At 40.7% G+C, this 23,353-nt stretch overlaps 1 protein-coding gene across 14 annotated transcripts in view; it reads left to right on the top strand.

Annotated features, from left to right (window-relative positions):
* The window catches only part of LOC105492072 (cyclin dependent kinase 19), a 216,702-nt gene that overhangs the window by 33,895 nt on the left and 159,454 nt on the right, over positions 1-23,353 (top strand). For 7 of the 14 annotated variants that reach the window (XM_071096304.1, XM_071096310.1, XM_011758948.2 and 4 more), the window contains one exon: positions 4,075-4,136. The exons of 3 other annotated variants lie outside the window; for them this stretch is intronic. Coding sequence is in view for 1 of the 11 variants with exons in the window: in XM_071096306.1 (XP_070952407.1) it covers positions 355-375; positions 4,075-4,136 (83 nt within the window). In the remaining 10 variants the exon portion in view is untranslated. Of the gene's footprint in view, positions 1-73; positions 376-432; positions 556-4,074; positions 4,137-4,177; positions 4,199-21,969; positions 21,993-23,353 lie in introns of those variants that run through there. 4 more of the 14 variants (XM_071096306.1, XM_011758949.3, XM_071096313.1 and 1 more) reach the window with 4 other exon arrangements.

The following is a 23,353-nucleotide window of genomic DNA, read 5'->3' as shown; positions in this document are numbered from 1 at the left end:
TTCTCCCCTTCCGAAGCCTAGCCCATGGCAACCACATTCTGCTTTCTGTCTCTATGAATTTGACTACTGTACCTACCTCATGTACATGGGATCTGTAGTGTTTGTCCTTTTGTGAGGGCTTATTTGACCTAGCATAATGCCTTCAAGCTTGTAGCATGTGTCAGAATTTCCCTCCTTTGTATGGCTAATATTCTGTTATATGTATATGCTACCAATTTTTTATCCACTTACCTGTTAAGGGAAGCTTGGATTGCTTCCACATTTTGGCTACTGTGAATAATCATCCTACAAACATGGGTGTAGAAGTATCTCCTTGAGTCCCTGCTTTTCATTCTTTTGACTCCATACCCAGAAATGGAACTGCCGGATCATATGGTAATTCTGTGTTTACTTTTTTGATGAACCGCTATACTATTTTCCATAGCAACTGCACCATTCTGTGCTCCCACCAACAGTACACAAGGCTTCCAGGTTTTCTGCATCCTCACCAACACTTGTTCTTTTATATTTTTTTAGTTTTTCCTTGTTTAGTTTTTTGATGGTAGCCGTCATAAGGTATGAGGTGGTATCTTATTGTATTGAGATTTTAAAGTTTACAAAATGTTTGAGTGAGTTGTATAACCAAATGGCAGCAAGTTTAAAAAACAGAAATACTCAGTATTGCTACTCTTACACCAATATTATTTGTTATTCGGATATACTGATTTTAAATTTTAAGGCCTTTTGTTTTGAAAAAGTTCTAATTTTTCTTTTAGTTTCATATCACACATTTCTCATTTTGTTACATATTTTATACGACATTTTAATTGGAATTTTCTGAGAAAATGTTGCATATGCTGAGGAATATATAGATGATTGAATACTTAAGAACACGTATAATTGTTTGGCTTCTTACATATAGATAGATGCCGGTTTGTATGATTTTAATTTCATAGGCTGGATGATGTGGTGACTAAGAACATGTTTCTGGGAGTGGTCTGGGTTTGACTTGCCACTTCTGGCTGCATGCTTTTGGGCAAGTTTCTTAAATTCCCTTTGTCTCATTTCTTCGTCTTTAAAGTATAATAGTACCTATCTCAGAGTTGTGAAGACCAAATGAGTTAGTGCTTGTACAACTCTTAGAATTGTGCCTGGCACATCAAACATTCTATATAAGCCTTTGCTGCTATTATTGTTTTATTGGATGGGAATTTATCTCTTTGGTTTTCAGGATTATATGTAATATTCAAGTAGTCACTGTGTTTCAACATAGTATGTCAAATGCACTTAACTCAGAATGTCACACGCACTGCTTTAGAGGAGAGTGCCGTCTAGAAGGCTGTTTGGGAATTAAGAGAAGATACAGCTGAGGCTGGGCTTATTGCTAAATTAGTAATTTGACATAATCATCTCTTGGGGACTGTGCTCTTCTGGCTGCCATTTAGCTTTGAAACTAACTATTCTAGGCTCTTTTGGCCATCTCAGACTTTCGCTGTGCTTCTTCGGGCTTCCTCACATAGCTCCCCAGATTCTCTGGCTGGGCAAGGAATATTTTCTCTGTTTTTTTTTTTTTTTTTTTTTTTTTTTTGCGACAGAGTTTTGCTCTTGTTGCCCAGGCTGGAGTGCAATGGCGCGATCTTGGCTCACTGCAACCTCCACCTCTCAGGTTCAAGAGATTCACCTGTTTCAGCCTCTCGAGCAGCTGGGATTACAGGTGCGTGCCACTGCGCCCAGCTGATTTTTGTATTTTTAGTAGAGATGGGGTTTTTGCCATGTTGGCCAGGCTGCTCTTGAACTCCTGATCCACCTGCCTCAGCCTCCCAAAGTGCTGGGATTACAGGCATGAGCTGCCGTGCCCGGCTATTTTCTCTGGTTCTTAGTTAACAACTTTTGTTAAGTCACTAATTTAAATAGAATGCACTGGCTTAAATTTTTGCATAAAATAGCATTCTGTAATTTATAACGTTTTTAAAAACCTTTTTTCACTGATATTCAATATAAATCGGAGAGATGCTGAAGGTGTCCTCATTGAACAACACAGGTTATACTGAGAGATTAGGTGCCTGATGTCACAAAGCACTTAAATGAGCTACCTTGGATTTGAACTCAAGTCACCTGGCTTCAGGGCCAATGTTTTAAAATACTGTTTTTTCCTTGACATGTCATCAGGTTTTAAGACAATACTTTGTTCCTTCTTTTCTAATTATTTGATGATACTTTTAAAGATTTCTAAATACTCCATAAAGATAATATGCCCCTCTCTTTTAAATTTAACAGCTGATAAAATTTATCTGATTCATTTTTCTCATGTATCAGCTATATTTTGTAGTCTTTTATCCCTATTACCAGAAAAGAATGAAATAAAATCTGAGATCTAAATATTTTACCTGATTAAATCCTTAATTTTTCTGCGTGAATGTTTTCTGAAAAGCCTTTCATATTTCATGATTATTTTTATTTTATGATATTGGAACAAGGTAGATTTCTCCCATACTGCCTAGCATATGTAGTACCTTGCGTATTTCAACATTACTGTCAGAATTAAATTAAATCTTGCCACCAGAATAGCTTTACAGTGCTACTTTCTCCTTTTTTCTTTTACGTTATCCTATTCTAGGTATGTTTTTAATTGTTTTTCTACGATATTCCCAATAATTTCTGGTTCTAAGAAGAGAATGTACCTTGAGCTGCGGGGCCTGCCATACTTTATTTTGTGAAGTATATTTTCCCACCTAATTTATTTTTTCTTTTTCTTTTCTTTTTCTTTTTCTTTTTTTTTTTTTTGAGATGGAGTCTCGCCCCGTTGCTAGGCTGGAGTATAGTGGCGCGATCTTGGCTCACTGCAACCTCTGCTTCCGGGGTTCAAGCAATTTTCCTGCCTCAGCCTCCTGATTAGCTAGGACTATAGGCGCCTGCCACCACACCCAGCTAATTTTTGTATTTTTAGTAGAGACAGGGTTTCACCGTGTTGGCCAGGATGGTCTCGATCTCTTGACCTTGTGATGTGCCTGCCTCGGCCTCCTGAAGTGCTGGGATTACAGGTGTGAGCCACCACACCCAGCCTCTTTTTTATTTCTTTTGAGACAGGGTCTTGCTCTGTCACCCAGGCTGGAGTGTAGTAGTGTGATCAGGACTCACTACAGCCCCAACCTCCTGGGCTCAGGTGATCCTCCCACCTCAGCCTCCTAAGTAGCTGGGACTACAGGTGTGCACTGCCATGTCCAGCTAGTTTTTGTATTTTTAGTAGAGATGGGGTTTCGCCCTGTTGTCCACGCTGGTCTTGAACTCCTGAGCGCAAGCAATCCACCGGCCTTGGCTTCCCAAAGTGATGAAATTACAGGCATGACCCATTGTGCCCAGCCTTTAATTTGTTTTATATTCTTTATATAACAGTCCCTTTATCTGTGGTTTTGCTTTCTGCTGTTTTAGTTACTGACTTGTGGTCTGAAAATATTAAATGGAAAATTCCAGAAATAAAGATTTCGTGTTTTAAATTGTACCCATTTTGAGTAGTGTGATGAAATCTTGTGCTGTCCAGCACTGTCCTCCTCTGTCCCTTTGGGGACATGAATCATCCCTTTGTCCAGTATATCCATGCTATAGATACTCCCTGTCACTTAGTAGTCATTTTAGTTATTAGATAAAAAATCAGTGTGTGTAGGGTGTCTGGTACTATCCCAGATTTCCGGCAGCTACTGGGGGTCTTGGAACGTATCCTGCATAGATAAGGGGGGGACTACTGCATATGGATTGGCTCTCTCACATAATTTAAAAGGTTGAATTGTTACTTTCAGTGTATATAAATTCATACTTTATTGCTGCATTAGTTTTTCCAGTAGTATAAATTGGTTCTTTTGGTAAGGATATAATTAGTTAAGACTCAACTTTTGGTCTTTTCATACAATAAGCTGCATTATATATAATGAATTGTGAATGTTACCTGTATATTGTTGATATGCTCATTGTCAAATCTAAAATCTGAGTTCCTTGGCAGATATGTAGACTTGTGATAGGCATTTGGCATTTTATGTTTTGGGCAGTGTAACTTTAAATCTACATAAACTTCTCTGCCTTTTGCCTCTGCTGTGTTCATAGATTCCAGGAGGCCTTCGTGTATGGACCTCAAGCGTTGGAGGTAGCAGACTTTTCAGCAGAAGGTAAAGCAGAGTATTGCCTTCTGGTGTCATTGTGTGTGTGTGCTGGGGTGGGTATGTGACAGGTGAGAGCTTTTCATAAGTGTAGTCACTAAGTAATTTATAATGATGCATTATATGATTCACTTTCATGAAATTTAAAACCAAGGTAATACCTGTACAGTTTTATTCGGTATTACTAAAATTCATAAAAAAATAGTAAAATTTAGATAGAACTAAAGACTCTAAATTTCACTTCTTTGCCATTAAGAAATAGGAGTGAGTAGGAAAACAGCATTAATATAATGTATGCTATATACCGTATAATTTTCTCAGACCTAGCTTTACTCTGGTTTCTTCTTGGGAGCTTGTCCAAGTCATTATTCATCTGCTGCTCCTTTTACTGAAAAATTGCTTCACAATAGAGGGGCAGCCTAATCCATGACTCATGACTGGAAGATACGCATTCTTGCTATAGGTCCCATGTGCCAGAAATGTTAGTTTCCAATATGCTAGTTACCTGTCTCTTGATAACATTTTTTTTCTTTTCCTTTTTTTTTTTTTTTGAGACAGAGTCTCCCTCTGTTGCCAGGCTGGAGTGCAGTGGTACGATCTCGGCTCACTGCAACCTCCACCTTCCAGGTTCAAGTGATTCTCCTGCCTCAGCCTCCCAAGTAGCTGGAACTACAGACATGCACCATCACGCCAAGCTAATTTTTGTATTTTTAGTAGAGTTGGGGTTTCACCATATTGGCCAGAATGGTCTCGATCTCTTGACCTCGGGATCTGCCCGCAGTTAGTTCTCATCCCACACACTTGTAAAATATGTTTTTATAGAGACCTTTTTTTCTTTTTTTTAAAGAGACGGGGTTTCCCCATGTTGCCCAGGCTGGTCTTGAGCCCCTGGGCTCAAGCAATCTGCCCGCCTTAGCCTCCCAAATTGCTAAGATTATAGGCATCTGCCACCACGCCCTGCTATGGAGACCTTCTTAATGAGTCTTTTTTTTTTTTTTTGAGAGGAGGGGACAGAGACTCACTGTTTTCCAGCCTGAAGTGCAGTGGTGCCATCACAACTCATTGTGGCTTTGACCTCCCAGGCCCAAGCAATCCTTCCATTTCAGCCTCCCAAGTAGCTGGGACCACAGGCTCATGCCGCCACACCTGACTAATTTTTAAGTTATTTGTAGAGACAGGGTCTTGCTTTATTGCTCAGGCTGGTCTGGAACCTGTGGCCTCAAACAGCCCTCTTGCCTTGGCCTCCCAAAATGTTGGGATTACAAGTATGAGCCACTGCCTGGTGGAGTCACTTTTTGTGATATGACTAGAGATCAGAAATTCTGACATACGTACTTTACCTGGGTAATGCTTCTTTAAAAAAAAAAACAAAACAACATTTTGTCATTTATGTGCCAGATATCATAGATGTTACTTTCTGCTTTCTGTAAATTTAACCATTTATGAACTTTCTTCACGTGATACTTGAATAGAAGGGGTTTTTTTTTTTTTTTGAAAGAGTTCTATAGCAGCTAACAGTGTACTCTTAGACATAAAGTTAGTAATGTGGCTAGTTTTTAGATAGATTGTGAATGGGAATCAGAGGAATGGGCTTCTTATGGGCTTCTGGCAATTATAGTTGTTTAGATATCAAGTAAGTATGATATGGTTTGGCTCTGTGTCCCCACCCATATCTCCTCATCTTGAATTGTACTCCCATAATTCCCACGTGTTGTGGGAGGGACTTGATGGGAGATAATTTGAATCATGGGGGCGGTTTCCCCCCCTGCTGCTCTCATAGTAGTGAATAAGTCTCATGAGATCTGATGGTTTTATCAGGGGTTTCCACTTTTGGATCCTGCTCATTTTCTCTTGCTGCCACCATGTAAGAAGTGCCTTTTGCCTTCTGCTGTAATACTGAGGCCTCCCCAGCCATGTGGAACTTCCAGTAAGTCCAATTAAACCTTTTTTTCTTCCGAGTCTCAGGTATGTCTTTATCAACAGCATGAAAACAGACTGATACAATTGGTAACAGTAGAGTGGGCACTGCTTAAAAGATACCTGAAAATATGGAAGTGACTTTGGCAGAGGTTGGAACAGTTTGAAGGGCTCAGAAGAAGACAGGAAAATGTGGGAAAGTTTGGAACCTCCTAGAGACTTGTTGAGTGGCTTTGCCCAAAATGCTGATAGCGATATGGACAAGGTCCAGGCTGAGGTGGTCTCAAATGGAGATGAGGAACTTGTTGGGAACTGGAGCAAAGGTGACTCTTGTTATGTTTTAGCAAAGAGACTGGTGGCATTTTGCCCCTGCCCTAGAGATTTGTGGAACTTTGAATTTGAGAAAGATGATTTAGGGTATCTGACAGAAGAAATTTCTAAGCAGCAAAGCATTCGAGAGGTGACTTGGATGTTGTTAAAGGCATTCAGTTTTACAAGGGAAGCAGAGCATAAAAGGTTGGAAAATTTGCAGCCTGACAATGTTATAGAAAAGAAAAACCCAGAAAATGGGAACCAGCTGTAGAAATTTGCATAAGTAACAGGAGCATAATGTTACTTCCCAAGACAATGGGGAACATGTCTCCAGCGCATGTCAGATGTCTTCAAGGCAGCCTCTTCCATCACAGGCCTGGAGGCCTAGGAGAAGATGGTTTCGTGGGCTGGGCCAAGGGTCCCTGTGCTGTTTGAAGTCTAGAGACTTGGTGCCCTGCATCCCAGCCACTCCAGCTGTGACTAAAAGTGGCCAAGGTACAGTTCAGGCTGTTGCTTCAGAGGGTGGAAGCCCCAAGCCTTTGCAGGTTCCACATGGTGTTGAGCCTGTGGGTGCACAGAAGTCAAGAATTGAGGTTTGGGAACCTCTGCCTAGATTTCAGAAGATGTATGGAAATGCTGGATGCTCAGGCAAAAGTTTGCTGCAGGGGCGAGGCCCTCATGGAGAACCTCTGCTAGGGCAGTGCAGAAGGGAAATGTGGGGTTGGAACCCCCACACAGAGCCTCTAGTGGCACACTGGCTAGTGGAGCTGTGAGAAGACCTCCAGACTCCAGAATGGTAGATCCACTGACAACTTGCACCATGCACCTGGAAAAACTGGAGACACTCAACACTAACCCGTGAAAGTAGCCAGGAGGGGGGCTATACCCTGCAAAGCCACAGGGTTGGAGCTGCCCAAGACCATGGGGACCCACCTCTCACATCAGTGTGACCTGGATGTGAGACTTGGAGTCAAAGGAGATCATTTTGGAGCTTTAAAATTTGACTGCTCCGCTGGATTTTGGATTTGCATGGGCCTGTAACCCCTTTGTTTTGGCCAATGTCTCCCCTTTGGAATGGCCTGTAGTTATGCAATTCCTGTATCCCATTGTATCTAGGAAGTGAGTAGTTTGCTTTTGATTTTACAGGCCCATAGGTGGAAGGGACTTACCTTGTCTTGGATGAGACTTTGGACTGTGGACTTTTGGGTTAATGCTGAAATGAGTTAAGACTTTGGGGGACTGTTGGGAAGGCATGATTGGTTTTGAAATGTAAGGACATGAGATTTGGAGGGGCCAGGAGTGGAATGATATGGTTTGGCTCTGTGTCCCCACCCAAATCTCATCTTGAATTCTATACCCATAGTTCCCACATGTTGTGAGATGGAGCCAGTAGGAGATAATTTGAATCATGGGAGCAGTTTCCCTCATACTATTCTTGTAGTAGTGCATAAATCTCATGAGATCTGGTGGTTTTATCAGGGGTTTCTGCTTTTGCATCCTTCTCATTTTCTCTTGTCGCTGCCATGTATGATGTGCCTTTCACCCCCTGCTATGATTCTGAGGTCTCCCCAGCCATTTGGAACTGTAAGTCCAATTAAACCTCTTTTTCTTCCCAATCTTGGGTATGTCTTTATCAGCAGCATAAAAGCAGACTAATACAAAGTAGCTGCATATTATACCTTCTCTTTAGGCTATACACCTTATGTGAAGTTGGATAGTATGTATTTACGAAATCTCTACTGCGTGCCCAACACAGGATCACACCATTTTACAATGAACCAAGTTTCGCTATTCTTTCACTTCCTCCTATTCAGAGAAGCTATTTTTCTTAACTAGAAGAGATAGGTGAATTTCAGGCTGTTTATTGAGGTAAGCTACAATTTTACTTCCCAAACCCTTTTGGCTTTATTTTACTTTTTTCAGTGACTATTTTGAGGATATTTTCTCTTTATCAATAATAGATTGGAAGCAATTTAAAGCCTTTCATACATTTGCAGGCTAGTTGGCTATTTTCATCACTGTTGAATTATGCATTCTTATATTTGTTTTGCTAATCTGACTGTGGTGTATTTTGTTACCAGTTGAGAATTACTTCTCCCAGTCAGTGGCTTGTCTTTTTGCCTTCTTGAAAATATCTTTCACAAAGCAAAAGTTTCAGTTTTACGCAAGTCCAACTTCCCAAATTTAAAAAATATTTTTAATTGATGTATAATGATTGTACATATTTATGGGGTACATGTGATACTCCAGTACATGTATACAATGTGTAATGATCAAATCAGGATAATTAGCATATTCATCTCCTCAAACATTTATCATTTATTTGTGTTGGGAGCATTCAAAAGTCTCTCTTCTTGGCCGGGTGTGGTGGCTCACGCCAGTAATACCAGCACTTTGGGAGGCTGAGGAGGGCAGATCATCTGAGGTCAGGAGTTCGAGATCAGCCTGGCCAACTTGGTGAAACCCCATCTCTACTAAAAATACAAAAAATTAGCCAGGCATGGTGACATATGCCTGTCACCCAGGCTGGAGTGCAGTGGTGCAATCTCAGCTCACTGCAACCTCCACCTTCTGGTTCAAGTGATTCTCTTGTCTCAGCCTCCTGAGTAACTGGGACTAGAGATGTGCACCACCATGCCTGGCTTGTTTTTGTATTTTTAGTAGAGACAAGGTTTCACCATGTTGGCCAGGCTGATTTTGAACTCCTGACCTCGGTGATCTGCCCACCTTGGCCTCCCAAAGTGCTGTGATTACCGGCGCTAGCCACCATGCCTGGCCTTATTTGTTTGTTTTCTTAGAGACAGGGTCTCACTATATTGCCCAGGCTGGTCTGGAACTCCTGGGCTCAAGCAGTCTTCTTGCCTCAGCCTTCCAAAGTGCTGGGATTACAGGCATGAGCCATTGCACTCAGCTAGGATCAACTTTTTGTACTCCTAAACATAAGTGAAAATGTGGTATTTGTCTTTCTATACATTGCATATTTTACTTAAAATAATGCCCTGCAGGGTCAATGATGTTGCAAATGACAGGATTTCTTTTCTCTTTCTTTTTTTTTTTGAGACAGAGTCTCGCTCTGTTGCCCAAGGTGGAGTGCAGTGGTGTGATGTGGGCTCACTGGAACCTCTGCCTCCTGGTTTCAAAGGATTCTCCTGCCTCCGTGTCCTGAGTAGCTTGAATTACAGCGGCCCGCCACCACACCCAGATAATTTCTTTTGTATTTTTAGTAGAGATTGGCCAGGGTGGTCCTGTACCCCTGGTGTCAAGTGATCCACCTGCCTGGGGCTCCCAAAGTACTGGCATTACAGGTTTGAGTCAGCATGCCTGGCCTGCAAATGACAGGATTTCATTCATTTGTAGCTGAATAATTTTCCATTATATACATATATGCCACATTTTCTTTATCCATTCATCTCTTGAAGGATGTTTAGGTTGATTCCTTATCTTCAGTATTGTGAATAGTGCTGCAGTAAACATAGGAGTGCAGCTATCTCTTTGACATACTGATTCTCTTTACTTTGGATGTATAACAAGTAGTGGGATTGCTGGATCATATGGTATTTCTATTTTTAGTTTTTTGAGGAATGTTCATACTGTTTTCCATAATGGCTGTACTAATTTACATTCTCACCAACTGTGTATAAGAGTTCCCTTTTCTCTGCATCCTTGCCAACATTTGTTATTTTCTCTTTTTGATAATAGCCATTTTAAACTGGTGTGAGATGATATATATCATTGGGGTTTTGCATTTCTCTGATAATGAGTGATGTTGAACATTTTTCATATGCCTGTTGGTCATTTGTATATCTTTCCTTGAGAAATGTCTATTCAGATCATTTATTTATTTTTTAATTGGATTTGGGTGTTAAATTGTTCAATTCTCCCCTTCCCTTTCCTCCTCTCCCTTCCCCTCCCCTCCTCGTCTTTTTTTTTTTTTTTTTTCTTTTTTTTTTTCTGAGACGGAATCTTGCTCTGTCACCAGGCTGGAGTGGAGTGGTACGATCTCGGCTCACTGCAGCCTCCGCCTCCCAGGTTCACGCCATTCTCCTGTCTCAGCCTCCCGAGTAGCTGGGACTACAGGCATGTGCCACCACGCCCAGCTAAGTTTTTGTATGTTTAGTAGAGACAGGGTTTCACCGTGTTGTTGGGCAGGATGGTCTCAGTCTCCTGACCTCATGATCCACCCGCCTTGGCCTCCCAATGTGCTGGAATTACTGGTATGAGCCACCGCGTCTGACCTCTCCTCTTCTTTTTGTTGATATGAAGTCTTACTCTGTCACCCAGGCTGGAGTGCAGTGGCATGATCATAGCTAATTGCAGCCTCAACCTCCAGGGCTCAAGTGATCCTTCTTCCTAAAATGTCAAAATTTTAAAATTTTTTTGTAGAGACATGGTCCTGCTATGTTGCCTAGGCTGGTCTCAAACTCCTAGATTCAAGCAATTCTCCAACCTCAGCCTTCCAAAATGTTGAGATTATAGGTGTGAGCCACTGTGCCTGGCTCTTTTTATTTTCTTTAAAGTGTCTTTCACAGAGCCTAAGTGTTTCATTTTAGTCAAGTCTCACTTCTCAAATTAAAAAAAATATGAATTGTGTTTTAGTATTGTATTTAAAAGGCACTGTAAACCCAAGGTCATCTAGGTTTTCTTCTATTTTATTCCCTAAAATATTTAATTAATTAATTAATTAATTAATGCATGCAACGGAGTCTTGCTCTGTCGCTCAGTCTGGAGTACGGTGGCACAATCTAGGCTCACTGCAACCACTGACTCCTGAGTTCAAGCAATTCTCCTCCCTCAGCCTCCCGAGTAGCTGGGATTATAGGTGCCCGCCACCATGCCCAGCAAATTTTTGTATTTTTAGTAGAGATGAGGTTTTGCCATGTCGGCCAGGGTGGTCTTGAACTTCTGACCTCAGGTGATCCACCCGCCTCAGCCTCCCAAAGTACTGGTATTGGAGGCGTGAGCCACCGCACCTGGCCTTCTCTAAAAATTTTATAGTTTTCCATTTTATATTAAGTCAGCAGTCCATTTCGACTTACTTTTTTTGCAGGGTGTAAGGTCTGTGTCTAGATTCTTTCTTTTTTTTTTTTTTTTTTTTTAGCATATACGCATCCAGTTGTTCTAGCACTGTGTGTTGAAACACCTTCTTTCTCCATTGTTGCTCTTTGTTCCTTTGTCAACAAACATGTGAGTCTATTTGTGTGAGTCTATTTCTGAGCTCTCTATTCTGTTCCATTGATTGATTTGTGTTTTCTGTCACCAGTATCACACTGTCCTGATTACTGTGGCTTTATAATAACTTGGAAGTTGGGTAGTATCAGTCTTCCAACTTTGTTCTTCTCCTTCAATATTGCATTGGTATTCTGGGTCTTTTGTCTTTCCGCATGAGCTTTAGAATCTGTTTGTCAATGTCCACAAAGCCATTGGCTGGGATTTTGTTTGGGATTATGTTGTATCTATAGATTAAGTTAGAAAGAATTGAGCTGTTGGCAATATTGAGTCTTCTTAGACTTATATATGGAATATCTCTCCACTTACTTAGATCTTCTTTGATTTATTTTATCACAGTTTTATAGTTTAAGTTTTCCTCATATATATCTTATACTTTTGTTAGATTTATACCTAATATTTCTTTTTTGGGTTGCTAATGTGAATGGTATTATATTTGTAATTTCCATCTCCAATTTTTTATTGCTGGTGTATAATAAAACAATTGATGTTTTATATTAATCTTGTACCTTGCAATCTTGCTATAATTGTTTATTAGTTCAGGAGGTTTTTTTTGTTGATTCTTTGGGATTTTCTTCACAGACAATTATGTCATCTGTGAACAAAGTTTTATTTTTTCCTTTCTAATCTGTATACATCTCTTATTTCCTTTTCTTGTCTTATATTAGCTAACACTTGCAGTCTATGTTGATTAAGAGCGGTGAGAGCAGGCTGGTCATGGCGGCTTATGGCTGTAATCCCAGCACTTTGGGAGGCTGAGGTGGGCGGATCACCTGAAGTTGGGAGTTTGAGACCAGCCTGACCAACAAGGAGAAAGCCCTTCTCTACTAAAAATACAAAATTAGTTGGGTGCAGTGGCTTATGCCTGTAATCCCAGCTACTTGGGAGGCTGAGGCAGGAGAATCGCTTGAATTCTGGAGGTGGAGGTAGCAGTGAGCTGAGATTGCGCCGTTGCACTCCAGCCTGGGCAACAAGAGTGAAACTCCATCTCAAAAAGAAAATAAAAGTGGTGAGAGCAGACATCTTTGCTCTGTTCCTGATTTTAGGGGGAACCATTTAATTTCTCTCCATGAGTTATAATAATCTCAATAGATTATCCTATTTGGTAGTATAAAAAATGTCAGGTACTGCTTATATCAGATCGTAGGAGGACTCTATGCTCCTCCCCTGCATTCCTTCACTTTGCCTTAACTTTTATGAGAAAGATGGGATTAAATGGATGGTCATAAAAGTATTTTAAATGATGGGATTCAGGCAGTTTTAATATATAATACCTTCTATTTTCTTTAGTTTCTCTACTCTGAACTTCTGGAGGGCAAAGACTATACCTCAGCATATTGTTGCAAGCCTTGTAGTGCCCAATATGTACCACAGTGCACATAACTATTTGTTGAATGTAAAATCTAATTCTAGACTCTTACTGTAAACCTCTATCTTATTTGAAAAGGCAGATAGCCAGTGAAGTCAGTCATCTAATCAGTTAATCAATTCATCAAATATTTGATTGTTAGCTCCAAGGTATTACATTGGCTAAAACGATACACATGATAATGATACATCCTCTCTGGAAACTTATTATTCATATAAGAAATGTTAATTTCAAGTGCTGTGTTCCATTTTTACTGATATGTATTTGCTAGAAACTCATACTCCTGTATCTCTTCCTAAGTATTCTAATTGAAATGTCTATGTGTGAACTTCTTCCATAGTCCCTAAAAGGTTTACAATTTTGTTGGAGGAATTGACATTTAATGAGCCTATAATAGGTGCTAGACACTGTGCTAGGTACTTTATGTATTCTCCTTTATCTCATTTATCTTCAAAGCTGTTGAATAAGGTAAATATTCTTAATTTACAGATGCAAAAACTGATAATATGAGGGTATAAGTAACCTATTCACTGTGTGACTTCGTGGGATAGGTATATGAGGTATATGAGTCCATAGCCCAAGTTATTTATATCACACACTATGGAAAAGCTACCATACGAAGTGGTATATGATGAATGCTACTTGTATAGTGCATACACATGCTTGGTGAATGCAGAGAAGAGAGCTTTGATCTCAGGCTAGGGTGTTCACAAAATTTCTGGAAAGCTTAGTCTTGTCTGATGAGAAGAATAGGAGGAAAGGGAGATCAGGGAGATCAATCAGTGAGAAGAAGACTGAGGGCCAAAAACAGTGAATATTTTGTGATTGACATATACAAATTTCTACTATAGCAATAAAATACACTAGAACAAATTTTGTCTTTTATTTTAAATAAGGACCCTTCTCCATTTTTCTCTTAAACAAAATAATTTTTCCCTAATTTGCTTATGGGGTATTGGGTATTGCTGAGACCACCTTGGTCGGGGACACCCTAACCCAGTGGCGCTAGAGGAATTAAAGACACACACACAGAAATACAGAGGTGTGAAGTGGGAAATCAGGGGTCTCACAGCCTTCAGAGCTGAGAGCCCCGAACAGAGATTTACCTACGTGTTTATTAACAGCAAGCCAGTCATTAGCATTGTTTCTACAGATATTAAATTAACTAAAAGTATCCCTTATGAGAAACGAAGGGATGGGCCGAATTAAAGAAATAGGTTGGGTTAGTTAACTGCAGCAGGGGCATGTCCTTAAGGCACAGATCGCTCATGCTATTGTTTGTAGCTTAAGAATGCCTTTAAGCAGTTTTCTGCCCTGAGCGGGCCAGGTGTTCCTTGCCCTCATTCGGGTAAACCCACCACCTTGCAGCGTGGGCGTTATGGGCGTCATGAACATGTCATAGTGCTGCAGAGATTTTGTTTATGGCCAGTTTTGGGGTCAGTTTATGGCCAGATTTTGGGGGGCTTGTTCCCAACATGTCCCCTTTCTTTGATTAGCAAATCAATAAAAGCAAAGGCAGCTTTGTCATGGTGAGCTACTTCTTGCAAGAGTCAGGATCCACATCTGCAAACTATACAAAGACAAAAAACACAGATTAAAAGCACAATCATCATTGAAATTACAGAGCTTCCAAGTGTTTTTATCCATTTTAACAGGTTACTAGCTGCTAATTTGTCTACAGCTCCTTCAAGCACCCCAGTTCCTGGCATTAAGGTCAGGTGTGCCTGGGATGCTTTAAATATTTGTTCTCTAATTTTGCAATATTCAAAGGCAAGTTTGTAGAGTGTCCTTATAGTTGCTTTTATTTTCTTTCCCAAATTTTGATCTTATTAAGAGCTATTAATAGTTTCCACAAATCCTTGTGTTTAGCCCCTACAGTGGGCCATATCATTTGAGGTTGAGGTGCCACTATACCGCCATGGTTCCAGATAATAGGAACTCTTGCTGCGCTTCTTATCATTTCTACCATCTCACCATTTTGTTCAGATCATCTGAACATAGTGTGGCTGTGGCACACAGACTGAGAGGTGCAATTTAAGCTAAACATCCCCTTAGGGGACCAGTTAATAATGATTCCATAGGAATCGTTGTGCAGCACCTCTTCCTATTCTGCAGTGCAATCTTCTTAAACAAGCGTGTTCATTTTTTTCTGGCCAGGTTCAGTTTTGTTTACAAGTAGGTTTTTGAGGGCAGTATGCCTCAATTATAGGAGCAAATTTATTATGGTAAATACTGAGATCAGAAAGCATGTGTAACTGCGTCATGGAGTGATTACATCCAGGCATTATTGCCAGCCAAGACTGATAAATATGCCCAATAAGTATAATTGTTCTCTGTGTCAGCCTTTGTTGAAGGAATACTCACAGCAATGGTGATAACTGCTATCATAGCTACCATTAAATTACTTGTTGTGATTGGTAGTCCCGCTTTCCTCAGGTTTTCTTCTGCCATCTGTGACAGCTTCTTGATCTTTCCCCAGGTGGGTGGCTGTGTTCAACGGGTGTTGCTTGTGATAGTTGGAGTCCTCTTCAGTGTCAGTCTCAACATGGCTGCAAGTGGGGGTCCTTGGAATCCTCCCGGAATCTCTTACTTGGCATCTGGCTCATTGCAAGGTTTCAGGTGTCTTGATGGTATCCAAATCGACTGTTGATTTTGGCCTGGAGAAACACAAGCATAACCTCTACCCCAAGTTATTATTTTACCTAGTTCCCAACTTTTTGTTATTGAATCTCTCCACCAAACCAATTGTTCTGCTTCTGTCTTTGCAGCTGGTTTCTGTAGATGCTGTTCAGCTGCTGATAACATCTGGCCTTTGGGCAGGCTCAAAAAATTTAAAGTTAATAATGCTAGATTCAGTTGTATCTGGGGTATTCAGTATTCTCTCTCTCCCCCTTTCTGCTTTTGCAACTGCTGTTTTAGGGAGAGATTCATTCTTTCCACTATGGCTTGTCCTTGAGAATTGTATGGGATACCAGTAATGTGTTTAATATTCCACATAGAGAAAAATGTAGCTAGAGCTTGGCTAGCGTAGCCTGGGGCATTATATGTTTTAATAGAAGGTGGAATGCCCATCACCGCAAAACACTGCAAAAGGTGACGTTTAACACAGGCGGAAGACTCTCCTGAGTGGCATGTAGCCCAGACAAAGTGAGAGAACGTGTCCACACATACATGTACGTAAGCTAGTGTCCCAAACGGGGGAATATGTGTGACACCCGTTTGCCAAAGAGAGTTAGGTTCCAATCCTCGAGGATTATCTTGATGAGGAATGTACCATTTGGCAAGTTGGGCATCGTTGGATAATAGCTTTAACTTCTTTCCAGGTAATGTCGTATCTGCATTTGAGACCAGAGGCATTAACATGGGTTAAATTGTGAATATCTAGCATTAGATACTGCATTAGCAACTAGGCGATCAGCCATTTGATTCCCTTCAGTCAAAAGTCTGGAAGAGGTGTATGAGCCCTAATGTGAGTGATGTAAAAAGAATGCGTTCTACTCCTAACTGCTGTTCGCAATTGGTTAAATAAAGTCATCAATTGTTTATCTGTATGAAATTGTAACTGAGCATTTTCAATTAACTGTGCGGAATGAACCACATATGAAGAATCAGAAATCACATTAATAGGCATATCAAAAGCAGTCAATACCTCATTTACCGCTACAAGCTCCGCTTTTTGAGCTGAAGTACAGGGCGTCTGGAAAACTTTACTTTTCAATCCGGAATAAGAAGCTTTACCATTACTAGACCCATCTGTGAAACAGTGAAAACGCTTAGCAGGCTGCAGGTTGTTTACCACAGGAATTATGAATGCAAACCATTCAGTCTTGCTCAGCTAAGGGAATAGTAAAGAAACAGTCTTTAAATCTATGACTATTAAAGGCCAATGTTTTGGAATTATACCAGGAGAAGGCAATTCTGGCTGTAATGCTCTAATAGGTTGTATAACTGAATTGATGGCTCTTAAGTCAGTTAACATTCTCCATTTACCTAATTTTTTCTTAATTAGGAAAACTGGATAATTCCAAGGGGAAATGTTGGAGCTATGTGCCCGTTTTCTAATTGTTCAGTAACTAATTTCTCTAAAGCCTCCAGTTTCTCTTTACTTAGCGGCCATCGTTCTATCCAAATTGGCTTATCTGTTTACCATTTTAAAGGTGTAGGTTCTGGAGGCTTAACAATGGCTGCCATCAAAAATTATTTCCTAATCTCTGGTGGGAACTCTGTCTTTCTGTTTGAAGCGGTGCTTTCAAAGCTTGCAAATTTTTTTCTAGTCCCATACCAGGGACATACCCCATTTCATGCATCATATATTGACTTTGAGGGCTATATAATTGTTCTGGAATTAGAACTTATGCTTCCCATTGTTGTAATAAATCTCTTCCCTATAAATTTATAGGTACAGAAGTTATAATTGGTTGGATAGTCCCAGGTTGTCCATTGGGCCCCTCACAATGCAAAATATAACTACTTTGATATACTTCAGGGGCTTTACCAACTCCAACTATGTTAAATTGAGCAGGTTGAATTGGCCACACAGATGGCCAGTGCTGTAGAGAAATGACTGAAATTTCCGCTCCTATATCTACCAAACCTTTAAATTTCTTTCCCTGAATAGTTATTTCACAGGTAGGACATTTATCCGTAATTTGATTTACCCAATAAGCTGCTTTTCCTTGTTTATTTGTGCTTCCGAATCCTCCTGTTCATTTAATTTCACTTTTTCCCATTCCCACATATAGCACAATCAGGAGCTGTGCTATGCGCTCTCCTGGCTCTGCTTTCCAGGGAACAGAAGTAGATATAACAATTTGAATTTCCCTATTGTAATCTGAATCAATGACTCCTGTATGTATTTGTACCCCTTTTAAACTTAAAGTAGACCTTCCTAAAAGTAATCCTATTGTCCCGGCTGGCAAGAGTCCACAGACTCCTATTGGTACCTTTTATGGGGGTTCCCCAGGCCAAAGGCTCACAGCTTTTGTGCAGCATAAATCTACTGCGGCACTATCGGCTGTGGTGGGGGACAGACATTGTACAGGGGTGAGGGAATGGCCTGAGCTGGAAATGCCCCGGTTTAGAATGGGGCCCGGGACGGGCCCCTCATGGCATTTCCCGAAATTGGGTTCCCATCTTTATCAAACTTAGAGTGACACTGATTAGCCCAATGTTTTCCTTTTTTACATTTTGGACATATTTCAGGCTCAGCAGTTTTCTTTTTTCCCCTATCTGGCAGCTTGACTCGCTGATTTTTTTCTACATTCTTTTTTAGTATGACCATGCTTCCCACAGTTAAAACAAGCTCTAGGAAATGGAGTATTTCCTTTATCCATTCTCAGTCCTGCCATTGCCTGTGCTAGCAGAGTAGTTTTATGCAGATTACCTCCGATACCATCACAAACCTTGATATAATCAATTAAATGTGCTTTCCCTCTGATAGGTCGCAGAGCAGCCTGGCAATCGGGATTAGCATTGTCGAAAGCTAATAACTGCAACACTATATCCTGAGCAGCTGAATCTGCAATCATCTTTTTAAGAGATTCCTGTAACCGAGCTGTAAAATCAATGTATGGTTCTTTGGGTCCCTGATTTACAGCACTAAAGGAAGGGTATTGTTCTCCACTTGAAGCGATTTTTTCCCAAGCTCTAACGCACACTCCTCTGAGCAGTTCTATGGCATCATCCTGCATGACCAGTTGTGCATTTAAACCAGCCCAGCCACCAACACCCAAAAGTTGGTCTGCAGTTGTATTAATTTGAGGTTGGGCCAGGGCATTGCGAGCAGCCTGAATGGGAGCTTCATCTGCCCACCAAGTTTTAAATTGTAAGAACTGAGCAGGAGTTAGACAAGCTCGAGTAAGAGCGTCCCAGTCAGAAGGAATCATCCGACTGGAAACAGCAACATTCTTTAACAATCCTGTTACAAAAGGAGAACCTGGTCCATACTGATTTATATAGCTTGTTCAAATTCTTTGAGTAATTTAAAAGGAAAAGACTCAAATGTTGCTATAATATTTCCCTGTTGATCTGGGGCATGTATTCTAACAGGGAACTGCCAAGCCTCTAAATCACCCTCTCGTCTAGCTTGCTGAATTCCTGCCTGAATAGAAATAACAGCGGTCGCTCGAGGTGCTGCTCGAACAGCCACTGGGGCAACTACTTTTCGCCCAGTGTCCTCTGGAAAAGAAAGATCCGGAGGGTCTTTTTCTTCAAAATAATAATGAGGGGGTGCAGAAGGGTAGGGATGAACCTCTCGCTCCTTTGCTGCTTTAGCTTTAGCTGGCAAATAAACCTGCTCTGTAACCTCCTCTGTTACTTCGTTACACTCTCCTTCCTCCTCATCATCAGCGTGAAAAAGTTCCAAGGTGGAATGAACCACAGCCCACACTGGTCCCATTGTTACCCTGACACTTCTGAGCTCCCCTTCTTACTCAACACGGGGATTGCTTTAAGAGTACTTGGGTGTCCTCCAGCTAGTTCCATGTTCTCCATCCGTCGCTCCGGCGACCCTTCGACCTGGATTCGAGCCCCCATGATGGACGCCATTTGTCGAGATCAGCTTGGTTGGGGAGACCCTAACCCAGTGGTGCTAGAGGAATTAAAGACACACACACAGAAATACAGAGGTGTGAAGTGGGAAATCAGGGGTCTCACAACCTTCAGAGCTGAGAGCCCCGAGCAGAGATTTACCTATGTGTTTATTAACAGCAAGCCAGTCATTAGCATTGTTTCTACAGATGTTAAATTAACTAAAAGTATCCCTTATGGGAAACGAAGGGATGGGCCGAATTAAAGGAATAGGTTGGGCTAGTTAACTGCAGCAGGGGCATGTTCTTAAGGCACAGATCACTCATGCTGTTGTTTGTGGCTTAAGAATGCCTTTAAGCAGTTTTCTGCCCTGGGCGGGACAGGTGTTTGGCCATCATGAACATGTCATAGTGCTGCAGAGATTTTGTTTATGGCCAGTTTTGGGGTCAGTTTATGGCCAGATTTTGGGGGGCTTGTTCCCAGCAGGGTATGAGAAAGTAGATCACAGAACCTTTGCATAACTCCTGAGTTATCAGTCCCCAGATTCATCTTTTCCCATTGGATTAGCACAGTCAGAGCAGCAGTAATTGAGGGAGCAAAGGCCAGGGGGGAAAATGGAAGCTCAGAGGAATCCTAAGAAAAGGATTCTTCTAGTGTCAAGTGTATTTTATTTATCCCTTCCCCATATCTCAGTTGGTTAAGTACCTTACAAATATCCATTAATATGTGAAAAGCTGCAGAGTTACAGAGGCTTGTAGGAGGCATCATTGCTTTCAATGAACTTAGCAGTTAGTTGGAAAGACAAAAGTAAAGTAAAATAATTGGTAAACCACTGAGCATCCATCCTTAAATGAAATTTAAATGAAAAACATCCTTAAATGATGTTTTTCAGGGTTCTTTTTTCCTAGTCTCACAACTTCAATTTCTAAATACTTTTACATCTCTATCTCTAGTCCACATCTCCTTTGTAAACCTTACGTGTGTCCAGATGCCTTTTGGACTTCTTGGTTTAGACAATACCACAGTCTTCTCAACTTCAACTTATTTAAAACTTGCCCAATCTGCTCTTCTGAACTCAGTGATTGGTACCACCATCGCCCATTGCCTGAGCCGGACACTGGGAATCAAGTTCGTGCAGTTCTTTCTCTTGTTTCTTCACCACATGTTCTGTTGACACTGTTTCCTAATTACCTGGAAGATCCATCCACTTCTTTTTATTCCCTCTGCTACTATCCTAATTTAGACTATAGCCACCTCTCATTTAAATTATTGCAAAAGCCTCTTAACTAGTTGCCTGTGCTATCGTCACACCTTCAGACTACAAAAAACACCGATTGTGTGCCAGGCAGGGTGGCATGTACCCGTGGTCCCTGCTATTCTGGAGGCTGAGGCAGGAGGATGACTTGAGCGAAGGCATTCGAGATCAGCCTGAGCAACAAAATGAGAACCCCTTTATCAAAAAACAAATGAAAACACCAACCCAGATTGCTTAAAATCCTTACCTGTGTTCCTACTTGTTCTGCTTCATCTGGCCCTTCTTGCTTCTCCAGCTTTAACTTGCTTTCCCCTACTTGAAACAAGCCTTACTGAACTTCAGATGTATCGTGCTGTCTTGCCTGTGAGACTGGATTGGCATATTCCCCTTCTGAGAAGGGAAATAATCACTATAGCAATTAAAGCACAGACTCTGTAGCCAGACTATTTAAGTATGAATTGTGGATCTGCCACTTAATGAGCTTTGTGATATAGAGCGAGTTACTTAATCTACTTGCTTTCAGTGTCCTTATCTGTATAATGGGGATGGTTAATAGTACCTGCTTCATAACATGTTGTAGGAATTAGAAGAGTTTTGTTTGCTTTGAGATGAGGTCTCGCCCTGTCACCCAGGCTGGAGTACAGTGATGTGATCGTGGCTCCCTGCAGCCTTGACCTTTTAGAGCCTAAAAGAGTTAATATATTGAGGCTTTTTGTTTTTGTTTTTGTTTTTGTTTTTTTTGAGACAGAGCCTCGCTGTGTGGCCCAGGTTGGAATGCAGTGGCACAATCTTGGCTCTCTGCAAACTCCACCCTCCACCTCTCAGGTTCAAGTGATTCTTGTGCCTCAGCTTCCTGAGTAGCTGGGACTATAGGCACGTGCCACCATGCCTGTCTAATTTTTGTATTTTTAGTAGAGAGGGGCTTTCGCTATGGCAAACTCATTTTTGTATTTTTTTGTAGTGACAGGGTCTCACTATGTTGCCCAGGCTAGTCTTGAACTCTTGGGCTCAAGTAATCCTCCCACCTCAGCCTCCCAAAGTTTTGGAATTAACAGGCGTGAGCCACTGTGCCCAGCCTAAAAGAATTAATATATTGAGGCTTTTTGTTTTTGTTTTTGTTTTTGTTTTTGTTTTTGAGACAGAGCCTCGCGTGTGGCCCAGGTGATCTGCCTGCCTCAGCCTCCCAAAGTGCTGAGATTACAAGTGTGATGCACCGCGCCTGGCCTAGTTGAGGCTTTTAATCGGTCCCTGCCATATAGTAAGTACCATATAAGTGTAGCTATTACTATAAATCTTATTGTAAATGTGTTGTATTGGATAGTATTACTTTTTGTTTTAAGATTGATTTAATGATAAATGGAAAAATGCTGTTGCCCTCCATAAGTTCCCAGTTTGATTGGTTCATTATTGTTGGTGTTTATTCTGCTTTGGCAGCAGCTTTCTTTTCCTAACTTCTTGTTTTTCAGCTTTTTAGTGACTAGAATTTGGTCTTGGGTTGGCATTTCTATGAATTGGATCATTTAACGAGGTCAAGTTAACCTGAGCTTTCATACAGACAAATTCAGGTCAATTTATATGGAAACTTTTAAAAGAAAATGATTATTATACAAGTAGCTAATATTCATTATAGAAAAATCAGGAAAGTATAGATAAGCATAAAGAAGGAAATAAAATTATTTCCAGTGTTAATATTTTACTTATTTATTTTTTAGAGATGGGTTTTGCTATAATGCCCAGGTTGGCCTTGAACTCCTGGGCTAGAGTGCAATGGTATGATCATAGCTCACTGCAACTTTGAACTCCCAGGCTCAAGTGATCCTACTGCCGCAGCCTCCTGAGTAGCTGGGACTGCAGGCATGTGCTACTATGCCTGGCTAATTTTTAAAATGTTTTTTTAGTTTTTGTAGAGACAGAGTCTTGCTACGTTGACCAGGCTGGTCTCAAACTCCTGGGCTCAAGTGATCCTCCTGCCATGGCCTCCTTAAGTGGTAGGATTATAGGCATGAGCCATTACACCTGACCCATCATTTTATCTTTTTTTTTTAGTATTTATTTTTCATTGATATTTATATCTGAGATGATTTCATGAAGACTTAAATCTTAAAATGCACCTAAGGGGAGCAGATTGTTGATTCAGTACTGTGTAATCTGATGATCTACCTCTATCGAATCTGACAGTGTGGGATTTAAGAATGGCAAAATATTTTTATTTTTCTCCTTCCCTCCAGAAGGAGATAATTGCTTTTAGGTGAATTTCTAGATATAATTACTTTTACAATAAAAATACTGATATTTGATCATCACTGTCATTTTAATTTTATTTTTCAGAATATATATACTTTTATCCTTGGAGCATAGCTAAAAGACAGTTTTCTGGATTTTCTTATTACAGTGAAAATATTTTTTAAAATGACCAAGACTAATGAACAAGTTTATTTTGGTAACATGTTTAATTCCTACTGTTTGCAAAGTACTTAGTTAACTCCTAGAGAATATACAGAAATGAGCAAGATAGTCTCCTTCCTCATTTGGGGATGCGGTAAGGGAAATGAATCAGTTCTAAGTAATTATAATAAAGTATGGTAAGGTCTTGAGAGAGTATTAAACAAAGCGCTTGCT

The sequence above is a fragment of the Macaca nemestrina genome, chromosome 5, assembly GCF_043159975.1.
Source record: "Macaca nemestrina isolate mMacNem1 chromosome 5, mMacNem.hap1, whole genome shotgun sequence".
NCBI lineage: Eukaryota > Metazoa > Chordata > Mammalia > Primates > Cercopithecidae > Macaca > Macaca nemestrina.
This window is presented reverse-complemented; position numbering and strand designations above follow the sequence as displayed.